Below are 27,858 nucleotides of genomic sequence, written 5' to 3' on the forward strand. Positions count from 1 at the left end.
CTGGCCACTTTGAATGATAATCCAACATCACCATAGCAAACCTACTCTTGTGGCAAAAAATGTGAAGAACCCATTATATAAAAAACCTATTTTCTGCCAGAGAAACTCAGGCCACTCAACAGGACACAAAGGAGCAGGTACCAATTTAAGTATCTTTTTGCTGTTTGCACATACTCTGAAATCTCACACTACTCTGTCCACAAGTCTATCTAAACCTGGCCTCCAAAAAGTAGCCCTGATCAACCTTTTCCTAGATGAAATTCCTAAATGTCCAAAATGTGATCACGTAAACCATCAGGTGGTATTCACTTTCCCTCTTTGAACAACATTTTTCCTTTCACTTCCAGCTCCTCAGAAACTCTCCAATAGGGATACAATTCTGCTGGAATCTCCCACCTCTTAGTCCAACGTTCCTTGACGCACAAAAACACTTTCTTCAACAACAGATCCTCTTCAATTGCAATTTTTCACATATCCTCATCAATACCCCTAAAATCTTCAGACATGACATCAGCAATACTGGCAAAATTTTCAGTGTCCCCTTCTTCTTTGATTTCCTCCAAACCATCCCATGGAGGCCTCAACAAACAATCTGCAGTAACATTTTTCTTCCCATGTACATGCTCAACTTTGAAGTTATACTCCTGAAGCCTAGACATCAACCTAGCAATGCGCGCAGTGGCACAACTTCCCCACAAGGAGGCAAGACCTCCATCAACAGTTTGCATTCAGTCCTAAGAGTGAAATGTGAGCGCCACACATCATTACGGAAGTGCTCCACTGCCCACACACACGCTCCTTTTCAATCACAGCATTTTTCCTTTCTGCCTCACCAAGGGTGCCTGAAGCAAATGTCACATTCCATTCTTCACATCCACATTTCTGTGACTAAACACTCCCAAACCCATGCAGGCTAGCATCCACTGTAATTATGAATTCTTTGTTCATACAGAAAGGCTTCAGAGTGGGTGCTCCCACAATTTCAGATTTCACTAAGTCAAACGCATGCTGCCGCCTATCAGACCATGTAAATTCCACATTCTTCTGTTTCAGCTCTCTAAGCGGTTCCATTTTCATTGCAAAATCCTTGATAAACTTGCTGTAATACTCACAGAGCCAGCAAACGAGAGGAGCTGCTCTTTGTTATCAGGTGTGGGAGCGTTGACAATGACATCTACCAACGACTGCTTCGATACCACAGCATCTTTAGACAACGTGTGTCCCACATACTCTTCTGATTCGTTGAATAACTTGCATTTTCCCTCCTTAAAGGTCAAACCCTGCTTACTCGATTCCATACAATCTTGACTTAGATGTTCCAAGTGTTCTTACTTGTTTTTAGAGAAGATTAAGATGTCATCGTGAAAACATTTGACAAAAGATTCCATTCCTTTGAAAATTTGAAACACTGCTCTCTGAAAAATGGATTCCGCCGACACTAGGCCAAACGGCATCCTCTTGAACTAATATAAACCATGAGGCAGTAAGAGACCTAGAGCCTACACTGAGTTCAATTTGGTGGTAAGCTGAATGTAACTCTAGCGTAGAAAACACAGCTGCCGCCTCCAACATACTAACCACCTCGTTGATGTTGGGAAGAGGATGGCAGTCTACCACAATATTTGCATTTAATGCTCTTAGGTCGATGCATAATCTCCAAGTTTTATCGGCTTTCCGGGCAGAAACTATGGGAGATACCTATTCAGAAGACTCTACCTCTGTAATTCCTCCATCTAGCATCTCTTTCAGAGTATTACTAAGCTCCTGTCTCACGTTAATCGGTACACCCTACAGTTTTTGGTTTACTGGTACAGCCCTGCTTTTAAGCTTATTCAATCAGAGTACCTTTGGAACTTGCCCAAAATTCCTGAAAACACTTCAGGGAATTTTGAAAGAACTCAGGACAATCCTCTGAGTCACCAGCCATCAGTACAGATCTTTACTTTTTATAGCAACATACAACTTAATATGAGCTGTCCTACCCTTAAAAATCACCTCCACTTACATAAACCCACTCATTTCAACATTAGACCCATCAATACTTCGTGCCAAAATATACGATTCTTTTGGTTAACCCACAGTTCTAATATCTCCAAACTATTGTAGGAAATACTCTTCAGTAATTATAGTTCAAGGAGACCCTAAGTCCGCCATAAGGTCCAACTCACTATTAAGCACTTGCACTTTACACGTGGGAGGTTTAAGAGCTTCAATATATAATCTAAAAATGCATTTGAAGGTTTTGGAAAATCACATCCAAATCAAAAATGGTACCACTCCTGTACTGTCGATAAGTAGAAGGTACCGTGTCCACTCATCGCCACTCGATACACAAAGCTGGAAACAGGTACTTTTAACCGCTTTACAAGTCTTTTAAGATGCATATAAACGCCCCTCGTTTGTTATTTAGAATGTGCACATTGGAGTCTTCTTTATTCCGCTGATGTACACAACAGACGTTTTACTTTGTACATGGGTAATAGCATGGGCTTATTAGTGTTATTTTCCATTTTCTAAAGCCTCATTTATTCTTCTCACTACCTATATTTTTGCATGTTCTACTGTAATTTGAGGGTGGACATATACAGTTTGAACCCCCTGCAAAGTTTTTACAATGTAAGGGGGTGCTCCTTTACCTTGGGCAAGGTGGAAGGTGAAGTTCCTCATGTCCATGAAAGCCATTGATGGGAAACGTATGGGTGCGGAGAGGAAGAAGAGCATACTTCTTCATTGCTTAGGGCCTGAAGGCCCGTTGGTTTTTAGAACTTTGCCACCAGTTCCCCCTCAGGGAGAAGGGGAGCGTAATGTATGGATAGAGGCTTTGCTACGAATGCAACTTAGGTGGAAGCCTTCCTCCAGTTTGGCATTGAACACATTTGAGCTCAACGGGAATGATTTTCTGGCGGCGTTGCGGGGTCTCGCTTTACACTGCAGTTTTGGAGCTACCTCTGAGGAAATGATAAGGGATCAGATTATAGTGAATGTTAAAAATGAAAAAAGTACAATAACGTCTGTAGGTTATGGGAGACCCATATTTACAAGACGCGGTTGCCTCTGCTAAAGCCATAGAACAGTCAGAAATGTGGATGCAATCTGTGCCAGATGGTGCTGTGAAGAGTGTTCAATCTTCAGAAGAGGTGTGTGCTGTGATGGACGATGCAGACCGGAAAAATGTGCCATTTGGGAACAAGCATGACAAATGTTTTACTTCTTTTAGGCGTGGTAGTGTCAACCATTGGGCTTTATCACCTCACTGCCCTTTTTTGGAAAATAATGTAACAATTGTGGGTACAAAGGACACTTTTCACATGTTTGTAGGAGTGAGAGGAAGAAAGGAGTATCTCAGTTCAATAGTAAGGCTGGGCCCACAAAGGAAACGGCGTGTGTCAAGTGTGTGTTAGAGAGTGACATAGAAAAGGGGATTGTAATATGTTTGAACAATCAGGAATGGGAAGATGAAGCTGTTAAACCTCCCAAGTGTAAAGAGCAGATGCTTAATAGAGAGTTGGAGAGCAGGCTGAGCAGCAGGAGGCATTGGTAGGGCATTGATATGGCGTTTAAATAATAATAATAATAATAATTCCTATTTGTAAAGCGCAAAAATATCAGCCCCTTAAGGGTGTCAAGGGGCTGGGGGCCGTCAGGGAGATTAAGTGAGCCAGGGATCAATCGCTCTGGCCGCTGTGCCACACCTCTCCCTCATTTATATGACATCTGTAACCTGTAACAGAGACAATTATCTTCTAATAAACTTCATCTTAAAACCTATGTGACCTGCCTACAGAGGATCATTCTTTGATTACAACAATGATCCAGAACTAAGGGAGGGAAACTGGCATAACAAAGACATTTGGAAAATAACAAGACTCTTAAAGGGAATGTATGAAAATAAATAACGTACACTCAATGTAACAATTGGGCCTGTTGAGTTTGAGATATTTTCAAACAGTGATGACAACAACTCATGTTTGTAAAGTTTGATAACCTTTACCAGTGTGTTGCCTGCAGTACAGGATGCATGTCAGTTGAGGAAATATGAATTTTGTGATCAGTTATGTCCCCTATCGTAGACCCCAACAGCTCCATGTGCATGCTATAAGTACATGTATGTTCCCTCCAGTTCCAGTTTTGAAGACGCAAATATATGTGCGTCCACCGTCAACATGTCCTCTTTCAGATCCGCCATGAATGGGTCAGATATTCCATTCCTAAGTATGAAAGGCCACCGACTTTGTGTGGTTCACTTTCCACATTTTACAGATTCAGGCGAGTAGGCCCAGAATTCTGTCATCAAGCCTTTTCCTGCCTTCTGCCTCTGAAAGCTCCAGTCTGAGCCTGCATTTGTATCCATGAACTTTGTCCTACTCCCTGCGCGGCTAACGGTGCCTGATCCAGCCTGTTGCCTGCCAAAAACTGTATTTCACCTTCAAGATTATCTGCTTCGCTCCTCATCCGATGCATTCCTGTCTAGTAGTTTAGGTAAAAATTCCTCCAGCTACCGTGCAAAGGGCCAGGCCTCGCTGTCCTCATGCAAGTAATTCATAGCCCCCGTTACCATGGAATATTCCTACCCCCTCGCATCTCATGTAGACACTTAGACGCTTGTACACGCATTAACAGTCAGTATAGAATAGATTCTATCCTAGAGACCTTTCCTTTTGGATAACACAGTTCTTTAAACATAGGATATTAGATATGATTTGGGATTAGGTTGACATGACCCCCAGACTTCTGTCTCCACATGTAGAGCTAAATGTCAAGTCCCCTTCACCCTCTAGTTGCACGTCAATCACACGTCATGCGGCTGCGCGCGCATCTCTGCCAAATATTTCTGCTGACATTACAGGATTCTCTTATGGATCCACCCACTTGTGACATCATGTATGATGACGTTTATTAAATTACACCCATATGTCCGCCTCTTTAGTTACGTATGCACATTTTATCTGTATTATCAACTGTTACGCCTCCTGCATCTGTTTCACTGTAATACATTTTCCTATAAAACTGATTATCTGTCAATAATGTATGCCCTTCCTTCCTGAACTTTCGTGGTGATGGAATAGAAGCCTGCAATTCGAATTGTATTCCTTTGTATAGGAATAAAGCCTTTTAGAACCTCTAATACCACGGATTCTGCCTCTTATATTTACTGAGTTATTCTTACTAGACTTTACCGCATAAAAAATAGTACCGGTAATGGAATATTTACCACATAAATTGGCGCCCGAACAGGGACACTTTCTCATCTCACGCGCCGGCGGTGCGTTGCAGGCCCGGTCTCCTGCCACAGCTGAACGGACAAAAACGCGTACCTGCAGGATTTCCTGTATCTCCCTCCGGCCAAGCGGAGGCGACTGAGGCTGCGATCAACACCCAGACGAGGCGGTGAGAAGTGCGAAGTATCCCGACCAGAGCCTAGCTGAGAGAGCAAGATCCGAGGTATACAGAGGCCCGCCAGGTTCCGAAGTTCCGAGTCCAGTCGAGTCGAGTCCAGTCCGGTCCAGTTTCAGTTCCGTTTCCGAGGCCTTCCGTTCCGAGCTACCCGGTGAGTACCATTACCGGGGAGGCATTTAACGTGCACATAGTCTGTGCCGGTCAAGACGGGTTTGGGTACACAAATCCGGTCTGCACTGTTTCAGCAGTGTATCTGTACTGTTTAGCAGTATATCTAGTATGTCTTGCATATAAATAAGTATTATCTAAATGTCAGTATTATGTCAGTAACTAGTTTTCTATTAGTTATCATCGTTCGTTAAAACTGTTAAGTGTTAAATGTTTTAATACGTTCTATATATTGTGGTGTGAATGACTGTTCATTATTGTGTTCCTTGTATAAAGTGTGTTCTAGTAATAAGGTCTAAAAATGCCGCTCTTTTCGAAACTAAGACAGATCAAAACTAGAAAAGGTGTACTCGAAGAAGCTGTTCCCATCCCACCTAGGGACACTCCAGGGTACTTTATGTATCATAAACATGGCCTAGATGCCGTCTTATTTCTTGATTTATGGGTGGACTACACCAAGGATTTGCCAGAAAGTCAGAGATGGCCCGCAGCGGGGACCTGGGATGCAGATTGCATCATGAGAGTAGAAGAAGAATTATGGAAAAAGAAAGCCAGACAGTCACAGAAAGATGCCATTGAATTATGGCGTAAAGAATCATATAGACGTACAGAAAAAGCGCTCAGGCAGGAAGAGAAAGGTAGAGAGAATTCAAATAAAACCCGAGAAAATCTATTAATTGAGGAAGGTACCCGAGTAAACTCAGAACAAGTAGATAGACAAAGAAACACTCTTATGAATGGTATGTATCCTCTTCTGGCCGAAGGGTTACCTAAGGCTACCCCGGAAATACCAAATGACTTAACTCCTCCATTGCTCCCGATAAAAGCACATCCCAAAACACATCCCAAAACAGCAAAGGACGTTTTCCTTTCCTCCTATTTAGATGACGTAGCTCCCGAGTATGCTAATGCCATACCACACACACCGCTTGCCGATGGTGTTCAACACCAAGAGCATCCGTCTGTATCCCCGCAACTACACACTCCTACACAAGTTCCCACAGGTTCGTCCGTTTCTACAGTTTTTCCCGCATCTACAATCTCTATCCTACATCCAACGAATCCTTTCTTGCCCAGCACCGCAGATGGTGCTACAGGAGGTACGACGGACATGTTTGCCACACCGCCGCGAAATAAACAGACCCTTAGAGATTTAGCACTCCAACGTACACCTCAATTAGCGACATCCGACATGTTTAAAGAACAGCTTGTGGATTGTAGATACGATCCAGTGCCAGGTAGACAGGACAAATTGCTCATATCATCGCTACGTATACGACGAGCTACATTATATTTAATGACGATACCAGGAATGGTTGAACACCTAGACAATATATATCGCTTTGTCCAAACAGGGCGAGGTCCAGAAAGTATTAACGAAGCTATGGAATACCAGAAAGTGGATGTCCAAAGACAACTACTACGTTTTTTCATAAATTGCGTAATTAGGAATCAAGACAGGCCTGGGGCAGATCACGATACCATGCAAAGACTTGCCAAATGGGGTCAGAACATATCAGAAGAGAAACATGATAGACAGGCGTGTATAATCGCCATGTGTCGAAAGATCCGCAAGGAAGTAGAACGAATACATAAAGAAAGACGAGAAACAGACAGAGTAGAATCAGAAGAAGAGGAGGAGCAAGAATCAGAACAATTAGAAACGATAGCTTATGTAGGTAGAGGAAGACCCCATAATAATACTAGAGGTTTTAATGATCCGATACGTCCGATACGTCCAGAATATAATAGACATTTTCAAACCCCTATGTTAAATACAAGATCCCCTGAACACCTTTTCCAAGCCGCTGATAAATTACTCCGAGATCGAAGGGGGTACCACATGCTCGATTCCATGGACGAACAAGAATTAGCCAGGTCAGCAGTACAATGGGCTGACAGTCCCAGCGAATACAATGATGATGTACTTGCACATACGTTTCTGAATCTTGATCCATACGAACAGTGTTTAGCTAGTATATACATGATTCAACACCTCCTTATATTATATAAAAGCCAACACTCCGATCCAGGACCCTTACCTGACATATTGACAGAACTACTCACGAATATATGGAGAGGGTCAGGTACTGATTTGATTAAAGAAATTCTAGAATTTCTAAACCAATATTTAACTTTCGTATGCCCAGAACACGTTCCAGTTCCCATCATGGGAAGAAAAATGTATCACATAGATAGACAGAATCCGTTACGTGAGGTTCACCCAATCAGAGGTGACGGTAATAACTTTACACGCGTGTTTGTGTACACGCCTATAACTAAACTGGAATTATTAGAAATGAAGAAAGTAGTACCCAGCCATGACAAGGATCCAGCAGGTTTCCACCGTGAAATAAAAGACATGTTACTCATGGGAGAGTATACCTACCCCGACATTATGAAAATATTAAAAGTCCTATTACCCGCCGGTGTTTATGAGAAACTCAAAGAAAAGGAATGGGAGGTGGGAGACCAAAAGATAGATTGGACAGCATTAGAAAACGAAGAAAGGGCCCGAGCTGCAGGAGCAGGGCTTGGGGAAAAGACTACAGCACTACCAGGATTACTAGTGCAGGTACTGCCACGTTTATTAACTACGAAAAAGGAAGACTGGGGTGCAATATCAGCCTGTAAACAAAAGCCAGATGAAGACACTAGTGATTTCTATTCCCGATTTGAAAAATGTTTTGGTATAAATAGTGGCATAAAAGCCAGTAGTGAGTCATATCCACATCTGTTTGTGACAAAATTAGTTGAAAATTCTCTGCTGCAAGTCAAGAATAGAGTATTGAAATTTGAAAGTACCTGGCAAGGTAATACCCCATCACAGATGTTACAGATGTTACAATATCATCACAATAGAATTAGAGAAGAACAAGAACACGAACAAAGACGTATGAAAGATACAAAAATGAAAATGCTTGTTGCACAGTCAGTTCCAGCCGATGGTCATCAAAAGGGTGATTCCGCAGGTCCAACGAAAGGGACATGCAACTATTGTAAACAACAAGGTCATTATATACACGATTGTCCAGTCCTGAAACATAATATTGCCACAGGTAGAACCCAGGAAAGACCACGTCCACCTAGACAGGATCAGAATCAACAACAAATCCCTCAGCATGCACAACCTAGGTTAGCTCCGCAACAAGCAGCTCCACAACAGACCGTAGCACCACCACAAGCGCAGCCTATTGCTGCAACACAAGCAACGACACAACAGATGTATCAGTATGCACAAGCAGATTATCCCGATTATCAGCGATATACATGAAATAGCCTAGAGAGGGAAGTTGGCTTACCCCTTATTGAGGTTCCTGTAGACCAAGAGGGACCTTATGTACATAGTGAACTATTAGGGGAAGACAGAAAGTTTTTTCTTGATACAGGGGCAAGCAGAACAACTATAAGACGCAGTGAAGTTCCAGGGGCACCCCTCTCAGGCTCGCAGAATATTTCCCTTGGATTCTCAGGAAAACCTATAATCAATGACGTAACACAACCTCTTCCACTTACGGTCGATCCATTGGCACATGATTGTGTCGAAGTCATTACTATCACGACGAAACCCAGACAAGACTTGACAGATATCCCTTTGTCAGATCCAGACTTGACATTGTATGTAGATGGGTCATGTATGAGAACAAGTACAGGAGAATTAGTGGCCGCTTACGCAGTTACAACAGACACTGACGTCATTGAAACAAATTGTATTAACACTTTGTCAGCTCAAGCAGCAGAGCTCATCGCTCTGACACAAGCCTGTACTCAAGCCAAAAATAAGAAAGTCAACATATACACAGATTCACGTTATGCATTCGGAGTCGTCCATGACTTCGGCGTACTGTGGCGAGAGAGAGGTTATTTAACTTCTCACGGTGCCCACATCCAACACGGACCCCTCATTCAAGCCCTATTAGACGCGATTCATCTACCTACTGCAATATCGATTATGAAATGCAAAGCCCATACAAAAGTTACCGATATCATTTCTCAGGGTAATGACCTAGCTGACAAAACAGCTAAACAGACTGCTCAGAATCAGACTCATACAACTGACGCGACAAAGACAATAGTTCCGACACCAACACATTGCATGACAGTTAAGGATCCCGCCCTTGATGTAATTGACATACAGACACATGCTACACCAGAAGAAATAAAGAAGTGGACTGAATTAGGAGGGATCCAAACAGATCAAGGATGGATGACGAAGGAAAAATCTATATGGTTTCTTCCCGACTCCATGGTTCAAGTCATCATTAACACAATACATAGTCCAGCGCACCTAGGAGAAAAAGCTATGCTAGACAGCATTCAGCACATTTGGTTCAACAAACACTTGCGAGCAGCAGCTAAGCAAAAAGTTCGTACCTGTATGATATGTTGTCAGTTTAATCCAGGTAAAAGCATCCCCGTAGAGCAGGGTGGATTTCAACCTCCCGATCATGCTTTTGAAGCCCTCCAGATGGATTATATCCAGATGGAACGATGTCGAGGATTCAAATATGTCCTCGTAGTTGTCTGTGCTCTTTCCCGTTGGACAGAAGCCTACCCGGTTTCAGATTACACTGCCCCGACTACTGCCAAACAGTTAGTTCGAGAATTCTTCCCACGGTACGGTTTACCACGTGTTGTCTACTCAGATAACGGCCAGCCGTTCTCATCCGAACTAATGAAACACGTTTCCCTTTTGTTAGGCTACCAATGGAAATTCCACTGTGTCCGACATCCCGAGGCAGCAGGTCTTGTGGAACGCCATAATCAAACTCTGAAAATTAGATTGTCCAAAATATGTAGGGAAAAAGGTGTCGATTGGATAGTAGCCTTACCAGTTGCGCTCTTTTACATGAGAATGGTGGCACATTCTCGAACAGGGCTATCCCCATACGAGGTGATCTTCGGTAGACCACCAAATATGTGGGGGACGCCTATACCTCGCAAAATCACTGATGTTGACTGTAATATGCTGACAGATTACCTGGCTTCCTTGATGTCTGCACTACAATCTTGTCATTCACAGGTAGCTGCAGCTTTTCCCGATAATACTGAGGTGAAGCCCCATGACGTGGTTCCTGGCGACCTGGTTCTGGTCAGGAATTTTGACCGAAAGACCCAACTGGAGCCTAGATGGACATCGCCAAAATTGGTTCTACTAACTACGAGGACAGCCGTGAAGATTGAGGGACGTAAAGGGTGGTTGCACTCATATCAAGAAATTTTATGGACTACCATCTAGTGTGAACGCTCAGCCCTGCATTCCCTCACAGACAGACTCAAAGCTCCCCTTGGCTGAATTAACAAACTCTGAACTTTATAAACTGAAGTTAAGGTCTAGCAAGTCAGACAATTTGATTGTTTAAGTCCTCTCCAAGGTGAATCGGTTGAATTTGTCTCTGACATGTATCCTCTAGACCGGAATAGAGAAAGAAATCAACAGATGCAGCTTAAAAAGCATGCGTATTGTAAATCACTTCGTAGTCACTGCATAGTAACATTATTAATTTTGTTTTTTCTAAGTCTTCTGATCATTATTTCCAGCATACTATTGCACATGTATTACCCTATTCTTAAGCGTGCTTACAATGTAACTGCAGAACATTCTTTTAGCGAATTACCTCCGCATGAATTGTCCTATAGATTTGCGCTGCGCAATAACACATTCATTAGTATGTTACATCATTCCCATCAGACCAGCAATGCCACAAATTGTTGGATATGTGGCCGACTCCCTCCCTATCAGAACTATAAGGGAGTTTTGCCCCTCTTTCCCTATCCGTTCACACACAATGGCTCCTGTGGAGCATGGTTTAGTTTGATTAATTCCCTAGATTCAAATTCCGCAGTTTATCAAGACAACTGGGTATGGGGAAACCTGAACCTAGTTTTGCTTAAAGTCTGCTACCCTAACAAGGAGGGACTTCCCAAGAGAACAGGAACTGATCTAGAAAATGAAGTATATGGATTAGGTAATTTTACACTTAACCTCATGATCCTGAACGTTGAATCTGAAGCTACACCAATCTTGCCCGCCATGTCAGTATTCCCAGTAAAAGGGGAATTGTGTGTAAGAAAGAATGGTTCCATACACATGGGCCATAGTAAATGCACCACTGTAATAAATTTCAGTGATCAAGGCAAGTCTACATTTAGAGCTTCCCGTCATTCCTACTTCATATGTGGCCAGACCGCATATATACGTCTACCTCTAGACTGGGATGGTACCTGTTACATAGCATTCCTTCTGCCACCTGTTTTCCTAGCACCTCCTGATTATCATAGAAATACCCATTTAGTACACAATAGACTGCAGAGAGATCTCCCAATTGTCGATTACACTGAAACAGCATGGGAACAATACACAGATTTCAATAAAGGTTTCTTTCCCTATATAGGTACAGTCACTAATAGTAAGCTGATACGTAGATTAACTAGAACCCTTGAAGCAGTAGTGAACGAAACTACTTCCGCCTTAGGCAATTTAACAGAAGAGCAGTCTGCTATGCGGATTGTTGTGCTTCAAAATCGTCTTGTCCTTGACGTCATCCTGGCCGATAGGGGCGGAGCTTGTAGGGTCATCGGATCAAGTTGCTGCGTTTTCATACCAGAAAATTCGCCGTCGGTATATAAAGCCATAACTCGCCTTCATAAGATTGTGAGCCAGATACACCAGAGTCCAGGCACCTGGACTTGGTCCGGTTGGTTTTGGAGCGTGTTGTCAGCCTGGGGATGGAGAATCCTATCCTTCCTAGGTATTGGCTTTCTCATACTATTCAGTTGCTGCTTATGTCTACAATGTGGGCCAGCGATTTGTGGTCTGTCTGCCACATCGTGTATCCCACATCCGAGTTTTCGTTCAAGATCCCGGAAGAAGAAAGAAGAACAAATGATGCTATATGAACAGATCGATGGATTGATGAAGATCGATATCTCCTGAGGGTCCGTAGGGGACAAGGAGGGGAATGAGGAAATATGAATTTTGTGATCAGTTATGTCCCGTATCGTAGACCCCAACAGCTCCATGTGCATGCTATAAGTACATGTATGTTCCCTCCAGTTCCAGTTTTGAAGACGCAAATATATGTGCGTCCACCGTCAACATGTCCTCTTTCAGATCCGCCATGAATGGGTCAGATATTCCATTCCTAAGTATGAAAGGCCACCGACTTTGTGTGGTTTACTTTCCACATTTTACAGATTCAGGTGAGTAGGCCCAGAATTCTGTCATCAAGCCTTTTCCTGCCTTCTGCCTCTGAAAGCTCCAGTCTGAGCCTGCATTTGTATCCATGAACTTTGTTCTACTCCCTGCGCGGCTAACGGTGCCTGATCCAGCCTGTTGCCTGCCAAAAACTGTATTTCACCTTCAAGATTATCTGCTTCGCTCCTCATCCGATGCATTCCTGTCTAGTAGTTTAGGTAAACATTCCTCCAGCTACCGTGCAAAGGGCCAGGCCTCGCTGTCCTCATGCAAGTAATTCATAGCCCCCGTTACCATGGAATATTCCTACCCCCTCGCATCTCATGTAGACACTTAGACGCTTGTACACGCATTAACAGTCAGTATAGAATAGATTCTATCCTAGAGACCTTTCCTTTTGGATAACACAGTTCTTTAAACATAGGATATTAGATATGATTTGGGATTAGGTTGACATGACCCCCAGACTTCTGTCTCCACATGTAGAGCTAAATGTCAAGTCCCCTTCACCCTCTAGTTGCACGTCAATCACACGTCATGCGGCTGCGCGCGCATCTCTGCCAAATATTTCTGCTGACATTACAGGATTCTCTTATGGATCCACCCACTTGTGACATCATGTATGATGACGTTTATTAAATTACACCCATATGTCCGCCTCTTTAGTTACGTATGCACATTTTATCTGTATTATCAACTGTTACGCCTCCTGCATCTGTTTCACTGTAATACATTTTCCTATAAAACTGATTATCTGTCAATAATGTATGCCCTTCCTTCCTGAACTTTCGTGGTGATGGAATAGAAGCCTGCAATTCGAATTGTATTCCTTTGTATAGGAATAAAGCCTTTTAAAACCTCTAATACCACGGATTCTGCCTCTTATATTTACTGAGTTATTCTTACTAGACTTTACCGCATAAAAAATAGTACCGGTAATGAAATATTTACCACAAAACAGCAGATCATGGAGTGACTTCTAATTTTTGCTCCTTTCTCCTAGACTTCCAACACGTTGACTTGGACCTTATACCACCTGGCCAGGGATCCAGAGATTCAGAAAGATCTGTACAAGGAGGTGATCAGTGTGGTACCAGGTGACCGAAGTCCTACCGCGGAGGATATTTCCAAAATGCCCCTGCTGAAGGCAGTTATTAAGGAGACATTACGGTAAACTCTTAGTATGAAGAAACTAGACTGCAGTCCTTGGCAAGTACATGTTTAAATTGGGAGCCATCAGAAAGAGAAGCAAGTAGATCTGGATATTATTCCTAGGATAGCAGTGTGTATGAGATATTGTTGACAAATTTGGAAATCTATCAAAGAGATTACACCATACATTCCTAAATCTTTCTAATGAAGAAATAGAATAACATGCGTGCAATGAGTGCAAAGAGAAATTGAAGACGTCAATGCTTGATCATAGTATTTAAGTCCAATCATTAACAGTTCAGTCACCATCTATTGGTGGAATAGTATTTGTCAGATATCACTTTACCAACCAGTCTGGATTTCTCTGATAAGAGTATTTCTTGTAGAGTAATCTTTTATTTGATTAACCAAATAGCTTATGTTGACATGTTGCACTGCACAGCTGTTTAAAGCAGAAGAGTTCTTCTTCAACAATTGGCATTAAATGATTGACCAGAAGAACAAGCGCCTGATTCACAAACGTAAATGTGCACATTTGAGCAAGTTTATTATTTATTTGGTATTCACAAACCATGATTTTAATTCCACTAATAGTAATTTTACGACTGTGTGGATTCTGCTGTCGGGGTGAAGAACTCTGCAAACGAGAAGATAGGACAGGCCCATCTTTGAATGTGCGGAGTCACAAGTGGGAGTCTTCACAGTCGTAAAAGTACTATTAGTAAAATTAAATTCATAGTTTGTGAATACCCAAAATAGTAAATGTACACATGGGTGTGAGTTTACCTTTGTGAATGAAGCCTGATGAGGTCATCTTGGTCACTTGTTTTTCTTGAAGAAGTCTTGCATTGGCTTAAAAAGAAGGGAAAAGCCTTGTGGAGAGAGTGGCTGCAGGTCTGTCAGCCTTCATGCATCTAAAAGACTGCTCAGTTACTTAAAAGAAGATCAGAGAAGATGGATAGTGCTCAATGTGGGCAAGTCAAAATCTGAACCGTTCTCGAATTATAGTATGTTTTTGGCTGACCTAATTCACAAAGTTATTTCTGTGATTCATCCTGTTATTCTCCTGCCTCAGGTGTCATTTGCACCTAGCTTTCCAGAAGTAATGAAAATGTACCCATGAAGAAAGCTTTGTAGATCTCACAAGGTAAAATATTAGGCAGTGTGCTGCCTCCACAGAGTACTTTTGGTTGAATGTAGGCCTTTGAACATGGCAGACATCAGAGTACCACACTGATCAAAATGTGCTCAGATATGTGTTCACATGTACCAGTCACACTGGTCTTCTAAAGCCCTCATGAGCTCTTCATAATGCTCTGTGAATGCCACCCTTGACATAATGACTCTTCATGCCACATGAAAGGCTCAGTCAATGAAATAACATACATTACTCTCCAATGACCTAAACTTTCTGAAATGCCAAGGCAAATCCCTGGAAAGATGATGGAGGGAATCTAGATCTTTCTCCCATCCCATTCCCTCCTGTTTTCACCACACAGGACACAAACGTTTACCATCAAAGATGCACAACGTGCACACCTCAGCCAAAGAGCTCCTAAATGCAAACAGTGAATTGATGACATATCCTGCCACTCCTTCCTCTCTAGCTTCATCTCAGTTTTTAGGTATTTACCTTATTTTCATGACAAACTATTTACCCCTCAGAAAATGGCTGCAGCTCATGTCCCCCAGGTCCAATCAGAGCAACAACTTCCTGTTCCATCAAATTTACCCACGTTTTCTACATTCAAAAACTGCAAATAAGCAAGGTTGTGTGCTAGGTCAGTTGCACATGATTCTGCTTAATTTGCAAGGTCACTAAACGCTGTCAACCAGTTCTCAACCCCCTCATCACTAAATTTACCCATTTGTCACTTCAGCGTAAGGCGGTCCCTGAGCAGAAAAAAACACTTCACCACTTCTCCCCTATTGAAGAAGAGCAGTGTTGACTCAGAGCCTCCTGCCAACAAGCACCCAATGTCTGGTCGTCCTGCTTTCCAAACCCTACAATCGGTGATCAGAGCAGCATCCTCTGTTCCCTTAGTACGCTATAACGAGTGTATGGAAATATGGAGGTCACCATCGTGAAAACCTACCATCTCCGTAGACCAAAGACAAGCGCGTGCCTTTTTTCTTCTAAGGTTTGCGTTGCAATTTAGCTGTTCAGTTCTAATATGTATGGTGGCTCTTGCTATGGCACACATTGGAATTAAGAGTATTGCAATAAAAATAGCAAACATGCCCATATTTATCGGGGGTAGGGAAATGCCCTGTAAATACCAGGACATGTGCATTTTGGTGCAGTAAGCAAAAAATCCACATATTATTCAGAATTTTCAGGAAATAACTCGTAATTGTATGGAACTTATGGGCCTGATAAACTCTGACTCAGCGCAGTCAGATGTTATCAGGCGCGTTAATATTGTTCCAATCACCGTCCCGCTCACAAGGAAGGCCCTAATGTCGCGGCAGTATTCGCCATGGTTACATGGACCACACACTTGGGGTGATGCCCATCTGATTGTAGCGTCATTGAACTGGCCCTTAAATGACCTCACTCGTTCCTAACAAACAGGTCTTACCAGGTAAAATAGATTCTTCTTAACCAATATGTGCTATGTTGCCTATTGGCTTCAGCTGCGTCTCCGAACCTCTTAAACATCGAAATGCTACGACCGGCAAAAATCTTCAAGGGCTGCAATGTGGGTCACCACAAGCAGGCTGAGAATCTACAAATTCACATCCGAGTCTGCAAGGATCCAGCATATCTAAAAGTCAAAGAGTGTCTTGAAAATGTTAAACCTGGATGCACCCAACTGGCTGTTCGCCAGCGCCTCTGGCACTAGGATACTGCTTCTTGTTCCAACACTCCATTCCCATCTCAATGGCTCCATTCATGGGCCTCAATAAACCCATAATGTCAATAATCTGGGTCCACTTTTTAACTCAAGCCTAAAATGCATCCTTAAGTGAATAGGGTTAGTGGAACACATTTCACTCCATAGCAACCTGTCCTGCCTGTACCACTGACCTATAAAACGGACGATGCAATGTCATGTATGCTCGTCTCTTCACTTAAGTCAGCGTCAAACAGCATAGAGACCTCAATCATTGCTGGGATTGTCTTTCTTGGAGTGGGTTAGGCTGGCCTTCTGAAGATGCCTCATTGGCTCCAATGCAAGGAAGATTGAATTCAGGATAACATGACTCCCGCACAAGCCCCTTTATGGACAAGCTCTATCCTGCCTCGCCAAACTGCGACCGCCCCTCCATTCAACCAGACAACCAAGCTTCGCTGCACACAACCGGATTGCTATTTTAACATCAAGATACAAACACAGTGATGGCAGATCATGCCATCCTGAAAGCTCTTCCCTCCAGACATTGCTTCTTTCATCCGTCAACTCGGGACTCATCTTCTTAAAGCTCAGGGATTCACTAAAGACTCGCCCATTTCTTTTTTCATATCATTTAAATTTCATCCCGGTTCAGAGGGTGTTTCAAGAGGGAATTTAGCAGCATGGACATTGTTAGGGAGTGGGAGGGCATGGATGGGATCAAACATTTTACATGCAATGACTTCTTGAAACGAAATGAGTTTACATTTCTCTAATCACTCATGTTTTCATTATTGACTAGGTTGTATCCTGTTGTTCCTGCAAATGCGAGGGTTGGAATTGAGAAAGATATAGTCATTGAAGATTATTACTTCCCCAAAGATGTAAGTCTGTATTTGGTCTTCCGTTTTTGCTTTAGGACTGGGGCTGAGCAATGATGGGGGAACTTGTCCAGAGATATGAGTCGTTCTTCCTCAATGTCTGAGGGATCAACTTCCATTGTTGGGTTTCAGAACTGGTGGTGAGAATGCTGGCTAACTTACTCGGTAGGAGTTTCTTGTAATAATTGGTAGGGTGGCTATATTTTGAAAAAACTTGGACATTCCACAAACATAGAAGTAGGACTACAATGTTACATCGACCAAAGGATTCTGTGACCTTATAGGCAGCACTCAGCAATATCATATACTCAGACAGTGATACATTAAGAGTAATTAATGTCGACTTTTACTCATAGGGTCATCATAAGTTAATTGCTTTCTAATAACACCTGTTGAAACGGCATCACTTGTGGTGTAATACAACTGGGGGCAGGCTCTAATGGGGTAATAGTACTGGGGCAGGCTCCAATGGGGTAATAGAACTGGGGGAGGCTCCAGTGGGATAACAGAACTGGGGGCAGGCTCCAATGGTGTAAAAACACTGGAGGGTGGGGGGGGGGGGGCAGGCTCCAATGGGGTAATAGAACTTGGAGCAGGCTCCAATGGTGTAATAGAACTAGGGGCCGGCTCCAATGGGGTACTAGAACTGGGGGCAGGCTCCAGTGGGGTACTAGAACTGGGGGCAGGCTCCAGTGGGGTACTAGAACTGGGGGCAGGCTCCAATGGTGTAACAGAACTGGGGGCAGGCTCCAGTGGTGTAAAACACTGGGGGGCAGGCCCCAATGGGGTTATAGAACTGGGAGCAGGCTCCAATGGTGTAATAGAACTGAGAGCAGGCTCCAATGGGGTAATAGAACTGGGGGCAGGCTCCAATGAGAAAATAGAACTGGGGGTAGACTCCAATGCTGTAAAAATACTGGGGGAGCAGACGCCAATGGGGTAATAGAACTGGGAGCTGGCTCCAATGGGGTATTAGAACTGGGGACAGGCTCCAATGGGGTAATAGAACTGGGAGCAGGCTTCAATGGGGTAATAGAACTGAGGGCTGGCGCCAATGTGGTAATAGAACTGGGGGAGGCTCCAGTGGTGTAATAGGACTGGGGGCAGGCTCCAGTGGTGTAATAGGACTGGGGGTAGGCTCCAGTGGTGTAATAGGACTGGGGGCAGGCTCCAGTGGTGTAATAGGACTGGGGGCAGGCTCCAGTGGTGTAATAGGACTGGGGGCAGGCTCCAATGGTGTAATAGGACTGTGGTAGGCTCCAGTGGTTTAATAGAACTGGGGGCAGGCTCCACTGATATAATAGAACTGGGGGAGGCTCCAATGGGGTAATAGAACTAGGGCAGGCACCAATGTGGTAATAGAACTGGTGGCAGGCTCCAATGGGGTAATAGAACTGGGGGCAGGCCCCAATGTGGTTATAGAACTGGGGGCAGGCTCCAATGGGGTAATAGAACTGGGGGCAGGCTCCAATGGGGCAATAGAACTGGGGCAGGCTCCAATGGGGTAATAGTCCTGGGGCAGGCTCCAATGTGGTTATAGAACTGGGGCCAGTCTCCAATGGTGTAATAGAACTGGGGGCAGGCTCCAATGGGGTAATAAAACTGGGGCAGGCTCCAATGGGGTAATAGGACTGGGGCCAGTTTCCAATGGTGTATTGGAACTGGGGCAGGCTCCAATGGGGTAATAGAACTGGGGCAGGCTCCAATGGGGTATTAGAACTGGGGGCAGGCTCCAATGTGGTTATAGAACTGGGGGCAGGCTCCAATGGGGTAATGCGACGACACGCCATTCTGTGGATATTCTGTTAGTATGTCAATCATAGTGTTCCATATCTCTAACTCATGTGCCTCTGCATCAGCCTTCCCTATTTCCTTTATCCTTCTTTCCTCACACAGAGATCACCCCGACAAATCCCTCTCCACTGCCTGAATTTTGGGTCGCTTTGGGGATAACCAACGTATTGTGATCATTCGTTTCGCTAAGAGCAACTCAACACTACAAACCAATGCTGCATTATTTTCTTCTTGGGCTTAGGGATTGTCCTTAGAAGAGACAATGTTTGAGAGTAGACTTTCTCCCGATGGTTGACACATCTTGTAATCTCGTCACCACTACATGCCCCTGCATGCAGGGGCGTCGTGAGCCCCCCGCTTTACCAGCTACAGTGGGAGTGGGTCAAGTTCCCTCGCTTCACGTGCTTTGGTTCAAAGTTGGGGTATTTTAATTTTCTGGCTACTCCGTTGCCTGCATGTCCAGGGCATGTATATGAACATGGTATACGGACTCCTAAATATCGGGCATGCCGATGCTCTACCCGGGTTTATACTGCTCAGCTTCACAGGTGTAAAGTATGTGCGGTGTAGGAAGTGAAAGTGTAGTAACCTAGCATTGCTAGCTACAATAAGGCACTTACTCTCTGCTGCTCTCAGGTCTTCTAGAGCCTCTGGTAGATCATCATTTGCCTGTCTTGCTCTCAGAGACATCCTCCTCCTGTCTTCTTTCAATGCTGCATGTCATTGGGAGATCAGCCTACCCACCTCCTGTGCCTTTTTCAACAACACTTCCAATGTGTGGGAGGGATGGAAAGGCTCCTTAAAGGGCATTGAAGGGAATGAAAGAAAAACATGACAAAATGAACTCAGTGCACAGTCTGGAGCTGTGGGGCACTGCAACCGTTCTGGCATAAAATATCTTCCTGTCTGGTCGGGTCCTGTCCCGGCATCTTCCATTCGATCCCAAGCTTTTCTTACTTCACAGTACCGAGGGGGTAGGAGGAAATCACTACAAACAGCACTTACCATTTTTGGGCTCAATACTTGTCAAGAGGGACATTACCCAAACGTAGAAGGAGACCTCCCCGCCGTCAATGGGTGGGTGGAGAAAGGCCATGGACAGATGTATGGGGGCCAAAATCGCGGTGTACCAGGCACATTGCTGCCCTCAAAAACATAGGAAAATATGGTCTCGCTGGGCAACATACTGCTGCATAGATTTGCTTCCCCTGCCGTCCCCAGACCATCCTTAAACCAGGCAATCAAATCAAGATAGCCCATAGTAAGGTACGATGAGTCGCTCTGTCACCTACACACGTACACCTGGACATTTTTCCTACAGTGAAACATTTAGTAAATGTGCCAAGTTTAGTCATTGGGCCTGTATGTTCACAGGCAATATTGTTGTTTGGATAAAATTGGTACTATCTCATACAAACTGTATCCAAAATATATGCTTCGGGCACCGCCCATCATGTACCGTAAAACTCAATAAAATTTGTTATTAAAAAAAAATGAACTTACTGAAATATTCCTGAAATACACCAGGGCTTAGTGCTTAAGACGATTAGGTCAACCACCTGATTTAAGTTTAGTGGATGGACCGCTCTATCACAAATGTGACGGAAATTCATTCTACCATATTACAAGTGTCATACGATACAGGGGATGAGATATTCTTTAAGATTGCCGTGCAGTATACCCTCTGTCAAACGCTTAAACAGGCTCGTAATTGGCTCTGTACGTAGTGTGTCTGTGTATGTAGTCACACAGTTTCCAGAAGTGTAAGGTGGTCATCATTTCGTGCTTTTTCAACAGACTCTCTTCGTCATGTGCCACTTTGCACTTTCCAGAGATGAGATCAACTTCCCGGAGCCGGACCGTTTCCTGCCCCAGCGCTGGCTGCGAGATGGAGGCATGAAGCACCATCCCTTCAGCTCCATCCCATTTGGATATGGGGTACGAGCCTGCGTGGGCCGTCGAATCGCAGAGCTGGAGATGCACTTAGCACTGTCACGGGTGAGTAGGGGGTTTCTGTTCCTCACTTGAAGGTGATGCCTCTACAGAAAATGCAAGTCCACCGTGAGATGGAGACAGTGCTTAATTTGAGCTGGAGTTTTCCGGTGCTGAGCACCGGCACTTAATTGGTTTCCAGTGCTCGGCACCGGCACCTAATTGTCAACACCACACTTAGGGCAGCCTGCCACAAGTGGGCGCTGCTCATGTAATTAAGAGATGAGCAGTATACAGTTGTTTAGGAAAACAATGTACATAAACAAAATGACTAATACCTGCCTCCCCAGCCATTTCTTTAGCTTTGGGGACCTGGAATGATCTGAACTGTCGCATTTACATGCGCGAGAGATGGTTAGTAGTTGTTTTGGCAGCAATGACAAGGACGATGGGTGGTGCAAGCTGCTGTGGCCTCCTGGTCAGAGCCCTGGCACTTAATATTTTACAAATTAAGCACTGGATGGAGATCACGCTGAATTAAAAAGAGTTGATGCATCGCTGGTAGATTCAGTAGGCAGCTCCTCTTGAAGGCATCAGTCATAATATGAGTTTAAGGAGTGGTTTGCTGACATTGAAACAATTGGATCAAAGTACACGACTACAATGACTTTTGAAAATTAAGGCTGGAATTGGAAATGTCGTTTCTCCTTGCTAGTGGCCATGTGGCTAGTGCCAGGTAGGTCGCCCCCCCCCCGCTGCAGCTCCACCAGCGCTCTTGGTGTTTTGTGCCCTGTGGATCCTCAGTGCCCCACTGACCATTGTCTTTTCCCTTCTGTGTACCAGTTTACTTTGTTCCTTGCTCCTCCGTGATCCTCTGTGCCCCACTGACCATTGTATTTTATTTCCCCTTCTTGTGTATCCTTTTTTGCCTTGTGTAACCTTTTTTGCCTTTTGTTCCTCCGTGCCCATTCCCCGCAATTCCCACCGCTGCTGCCCCTGTGGCCCCGCCCCCCCGCACCCATTTGCTGCCCCCTGCCACCCGCCTCTTGCCTCCCAGCTGCTCCTCCCTCCCACCTCCCCTTATAATGGTGGCCGCAGCGCGGCTGCGCGCAGCGGGCACGCACGCGCCTAAGGCAAGCCTGTCTGCGCCCGGACCGCGCCCAGCACCAGAACACCTGGCCCCCGCACCAGCCATGAAGACCGCCTCCGATATGACGCCAGAACCCTCATCGCTCTCAACCCAGGACGGACCCCCCACCTGCTGCAGGGCCACCCCGAGGCGCACCCACGGTCCCTTCGCCTGCCAGAACTGCAGCTTCTCCTGCATCGAAGACACATAGACTTCCGCCACGACAGAACACAACAAGCTCCGATGCATCCTGATCAACACCCGCTCCGCAAGCAAACACGCCGTCGAGCTCTGGCACCTACTCGACACCGCATCACCAGACGTCGCCTTCCTGACCGAGACCTGGATGAATGAAGCCTCCTCTCCAGACATCGCCATAGCCATCCCCGACGGATACAAAATCGCCAGCAGAGACCGCACCAACGGAGTCGGAGGAGGAATCGCCATTGTCCACAATAAGACCATCAGGGTCTCAACACTCTCAGCACCGCCGAACACATGCACTTCCAGATCCACCCGGACCCCAAGACCACCCTAAGAGGCACCCTCGTCTACAGACCACCCAGACACCAACCACAATTCTGCAACGCCATCGCCGACTTCATCAGCATGCACGCACTGACCTCCACCGACTACATCCTCCTCGGAGACCTGAACTTCCATCTGGAGAACAACAACGACTGCAACTCCTCCACCCTGATAAACAACCTCGCCAACCTCGGACTGGAACAGCTCGTCACGATGCCAACCCACATCGCCGGACACACGCTCGATGCCATCTTCTCCTCAAGCCCCCACGTCTCCATCAGCCACGTCTCCAAACCCACCTGGACCGACCACCACTGCATCCACTTCACCTTTCGGAAACCCGTCACACATCACCTCACCCCACAGATCCCCCGTCAGTGCTGGGGCAAAATCACCGAAGTACAACTACAAACAAACCTCGCACTCAACCCACCGACCAACCCCGCCAACCCCGACGATGGTGCACGCACCCTCAGACAATGGATGGACGACTGCGCCAACACCCTAGCCCGCTGGAAAAACAAACCCTCAAAGACACCAGCAAGAGAGCCAATTGGTTCACCCCGGAACTCCTAGCGTCTAAGCGCACCTGCCAGAAGCTGGAGAACATATGGCTCAGCGAGAAGTCACCAGGCAGCCGCACAGCGCACAAAAACGCCATCAGCAACCACCACCACCTCATCAGGACCGCCAAGAGAACCTCCTTCAAAGACAGCCTCGACAACAACGCACACAACAGCAAGGAGCTCTTCAACGTTGTTAAAGAACTCTCCAGCTCCAGCTCCAACGCCAACGACATCCCGCTGTCGTAAGCCCTGTGAGACTTCCTCGCCACCGCAAGATCACTGACATCCACAACAGCTTCAACTCCCGGACGACCCCAACAGGCCCCAACACCACACCCCACCGACCACGACCCCCTGACAACCTGGGCCAACGTGAGCATCGAAGACACAATCAAGAACATGAGCACAATCCACTCTGGCTCGCTGTCTGACCCCTTTCCACACCACATCTTCAACAAAGCCAGCAGCTCCATCGCACCCCACCTGCGCAACATCATCAACCTCTCCTTCGAGACCGCGACCTTCCCTGAGAGATGGAAGCACACCGAAATCAACGCCCTACTGAAGAAACCCAAGGCGGAGCCGAGCGAACTCAAAAACGTCCGGCCCATCTCCCTGCTTCCGTTCCCAGCTAAGGTAATCGAGAAGATAGTCAACATCCAGCTCACCCGCTACCTCGAAAACAACAGCATCCTGGACCCCTCCCAGTCAGGATTCCGCAGCAAAGACAGCACCAAGACCGCCCTCATCGCCGCCACAGACGACATAAGGCTCCTACTGGACAGCGGTGAGACGGTGGCCCTCATCCTTCTGGACCTCTCTGCCGCCTTCGGCACCGTCTGCCACCGCACACTACGCACACGACTCCACAATGCAGGGATCCGAGACAAGGCCCTACACTGAACCTCCTCCTTCCTCTCTGGCAGAACCCAGAGAGTCCACCTCCCCCCCGTTCCGATCCGAAGCCTCCGAGATCATCTGCGGCGTCCCGCAGGGATCCTCCCTCAGCCCCACGCTGTTCAACGTCTACATGGCGTCCCTCCCACGCATCGCCCGACATCACGGCCTCAACATATTCTCCTACGCCGACGACACGCAACTGATCCTCTCCCTCACCAAGGACCCTCTCACCGCCAAATCCAACCTCCACCAGAGAATGAAGGCCGTCGCCGTATGGAAGGAGGATAGCCACCTTAAGCTGAACACAGACAAGACGGAGATCCTCATCCTCGGGCCCAACCCCTCAGCATGGGACGACTCCTGGTGGCCCGTGTCACTGGGGACATCCCCCGCACCCACCAACCATGCACGCAACCTGAGAGTCATCCTCGACTCGAAACTCACCATGACCAAACAAGTCAACGCTGTCACCTCCACCTGCTTCAACACCCTCTGTGTGCTCCGCAAGATCTACAGATGGATCCCGACAGACACAAGAAAAACAGTCACGCAGGCCCTAGTCAGCAGCAGACTCGACTACTGAAACGCCCTCTACGCCGGCGCCCCGACCAAGCTCATCAACAGACTGCAAAGAATCCAGAATGCCTCTGTATGCATGATCCTCGACGTCCCGCACTGCGACCACATGACCCCCCACCTCAGGAACCTGCACTGGCTCCCTGTCGACAAAAGAATCTTTTCAAGCTCCTGATCCACGCACACAAGGCACTCCACAAGACCGGCCCAGTCTACCTCAATAGTCGACTCTCCTTCTACGTAACCAACAGGAAACTCCGCTCCGCAGACCTCTCCCTGGCCACCGTCCCACGCATCCGTTGAACCACAACCGGAGGCAGATCCTTCTCCCACCGCGCCACCACAACCTGGACCACCCTCCCCCTCATCCTACGACAAACCGAAGAACTACTAACCTTCAGGAGACAACTCAAGACCTGGCTGTTCGACCAGTAGCTACAGCACCCTTCCTCTCCCCTCCCTCAGCGACCTTGGGACCCTTGCAGGTCTGTAGTGCGCTCTACAAATTATTTGATTGATTGATTGATTGATTTTGAAATTGTCTCAGGTGTCACTAGTCAAAGATACCTCAATTTTTTGCATTACTGTCAATTTTATGTTCTCTAAGAACATTGCTTTCTAGCAGTATTTGTAATTCAGCTCAGAAGACTGCAACTCGACTAGCTATAGTTTTTATGCTCTGGCTTGATAGTGCAGCTGTCGCCAGACAATTATATGAGAATCACCAGGATAGGGGATGCCCACATGTTAGGAGTTAGAAGTACATGTTTTAATTGGAAATAAGTTGTGTGCTTCTGGAGAACACGTACTTGCCCACCAAACAGCTGTGATCATTTTGTTTATTTTTCCAGCTGCCTGTGCTTGAACTTTCAGGGACACAGGCATGACATTGTAATGCTATTAAAGTGCCTTAGATAACTAGAAATGTTTTCTTTGTTTTTCTGTGGCAGCAGCACAGATGTGAGTACGGCAGTAATTAATCTGCTTGGAGATTTAGGTGTAACTTGATAGTGCAACTGTTGCTTGACCTTTTTACCCACACCAATATTACTCTACAGTTCTTTGCTTCTACACAAATACATATCATTCCCATGCTATTGACTTATAATGCTTCACATTACCATACAACATTCCTTTAAAGCCAGAACTATTGGCATTACAATTGCTTATTTTAAATGGTGTGGTTCCAAAAGCAAAACATTCTAGAATGACCTCTTCTTCCTCACCTTGTGACATTCCTGTAAAATCTTCCCCGCCTCTTTTTCAACAAGTTGTAGTTCACACATTCCCCTGCCCTGATTCTGTGAACTCCAGAGAATCTCTCAACAATACTTGTGGCTGCTGTAGGACACCTTCACAGCCACAGCATCCAAAAGCTCAGAATAACACATTACCTGTCTTCCATTGTGAGAGCTGCAAAAGTACAAGTTCCGTATCTTTCCTCCGAAGATCCCTAGGGTAGCACACTTTGCACCTTCCCACAGCTTTCGAATATAGATTTTATGGTGGTCCTGTACAGGAACACTGTACATATAGGCTTGAATAGGGTAGACGTTGTTTCATGCATTGAGCAACTCCCCAGTGCAGGACAGGCAAACAGAGAAAGGTTTCTGCTGGGGAAGCCAGCATGGCACTTCCCCTGATAGTGAATAGAGTAGGTGCTGTGTTTTTAGAGGATATCACACACATACCAAACTGTACATGAGTCCCCAAGTGTCCTACTACCACAAACGTATGCCTCATATTGGTATCTTGTTCCACAAGACAGGATTCATCTCATTTGCTTGTTGTCCAGTATAACCTCACAAAATCAGCAGTTGGGGGTAAATTATTTCCTTACTGATTCTTGTTTTCCAAAGTGTGGTCAGGTATTTCTATCAAATGTGTACTGAGATAGCACAGGTGAGACAGTGTGTGGCTGTGTCTGGCAGCTCTATGAGTGCATGTTGGGCCCACATCCGGCGGCTATTATGTTGGGTCTGCTGGGGTCATCAGACTACCATGTCTGTGATTGCTTAAAGACCATGCCTGTGATTTCCTTAAAGAAAAACTGGTCACGTTTCAAAATATAAAATGAAAAGTTCTTTTAATTTTTTCTGCGTAGGCAGTCCCAACATTCACAAAGACATTTGCAAATGGGTTACCATGACATATCGTTCACAAAACATTTACACATACTACTGCGAGTCGCTATTAGGAAGGAACATCCTGAATACGCCACTTCCTAATACCGAATCGCAGACCCAATTTGCGATTCGGTAATAGGTTACAAAATCAGAAATTGGGCATTTGTACATACAAAAAAGCATTTTGGGGTTGCAAAAGGCCCGATTCTGCTTATTGGGCCATTAGTGACCTCAAAAAAGCATCGGACATCTGGCCTCAGATGTACAAAGCCTTTTTCCGGTCACAAACAGCCTGATTCACAGAATCTGTCCATTTGCGACGGGAAAAATGCTTTTTTAAATGTGCAAAATACAATTCGCATTTTGCATTTTCGATTCAGTATTTGGAAGGGGCATGTTTAGGCCACCCTTCCACATACCAAATCGATTTGTTATGTATTACTGTTTTGAGAGCAAATTCCGGTCGCAAAACCGTAATACTTTACCACCAGTTTAAAAACCTTTTCAGCAACCCCTGATGAAATTAGTTTTTTATCTATACTGATGAAGGATAATATCCAGAAACACATGTGTCTAGAGATTTACAGCACTATCTGCATCAACTTTGGTGAAACACTGCAGCTAATATTCAAATAAGCATTTACTGTGAACTGCATTTACCACAATGCTAAGGT

General features: G+C 45.4%; 1 protein-coding gene across 1 annotated transcript in view; it reads left to right on the plus strand.

Annotated features, from left to right (window-relative positions):
* Positions 1 to 27,858, plus strand: part of LOC146859373 (sterol 26-hydroxylase, mitochondrial-like) — a 251,638-nt gene that overhangs the window by 218,288 nt on the left and 5,492 nt on the right. The window contains exons 6-8 of the mRNA XM_085650053.1: positions 13,767 to 13,933; positions 17,555 to 17,636; positions 21,225 to 21,425. Of these exons, the coding sequence (XP_085506179.1) occupies positions 13,767 to 13,933; positions 17,555 to 17,636; positions 21,225 to 21,425 (450 nt within the window). The remainder of the gene's footprint in view (positions 1 to 13,766; positions 13,934 to 17,554; positions 17,637 to 21,224; positions 21,426 to 27,858) is intronic.

The sequence above is a fragment of the Triturus cristatus genome, chromosome 3_2, assembly GCF_964204655.1.
Source record: "Triturus cristatus chromosome 3_2, aTriCri1.1, whole genome shotgun sequence".
In the NCBI taxonomy this organism is placed as follows: domain Eukaryota; kingdom Metazoa; phylum Chordata; class Amphibia; order Caudata; family Salamandridae; genus Triturus; species Triturus cristatus.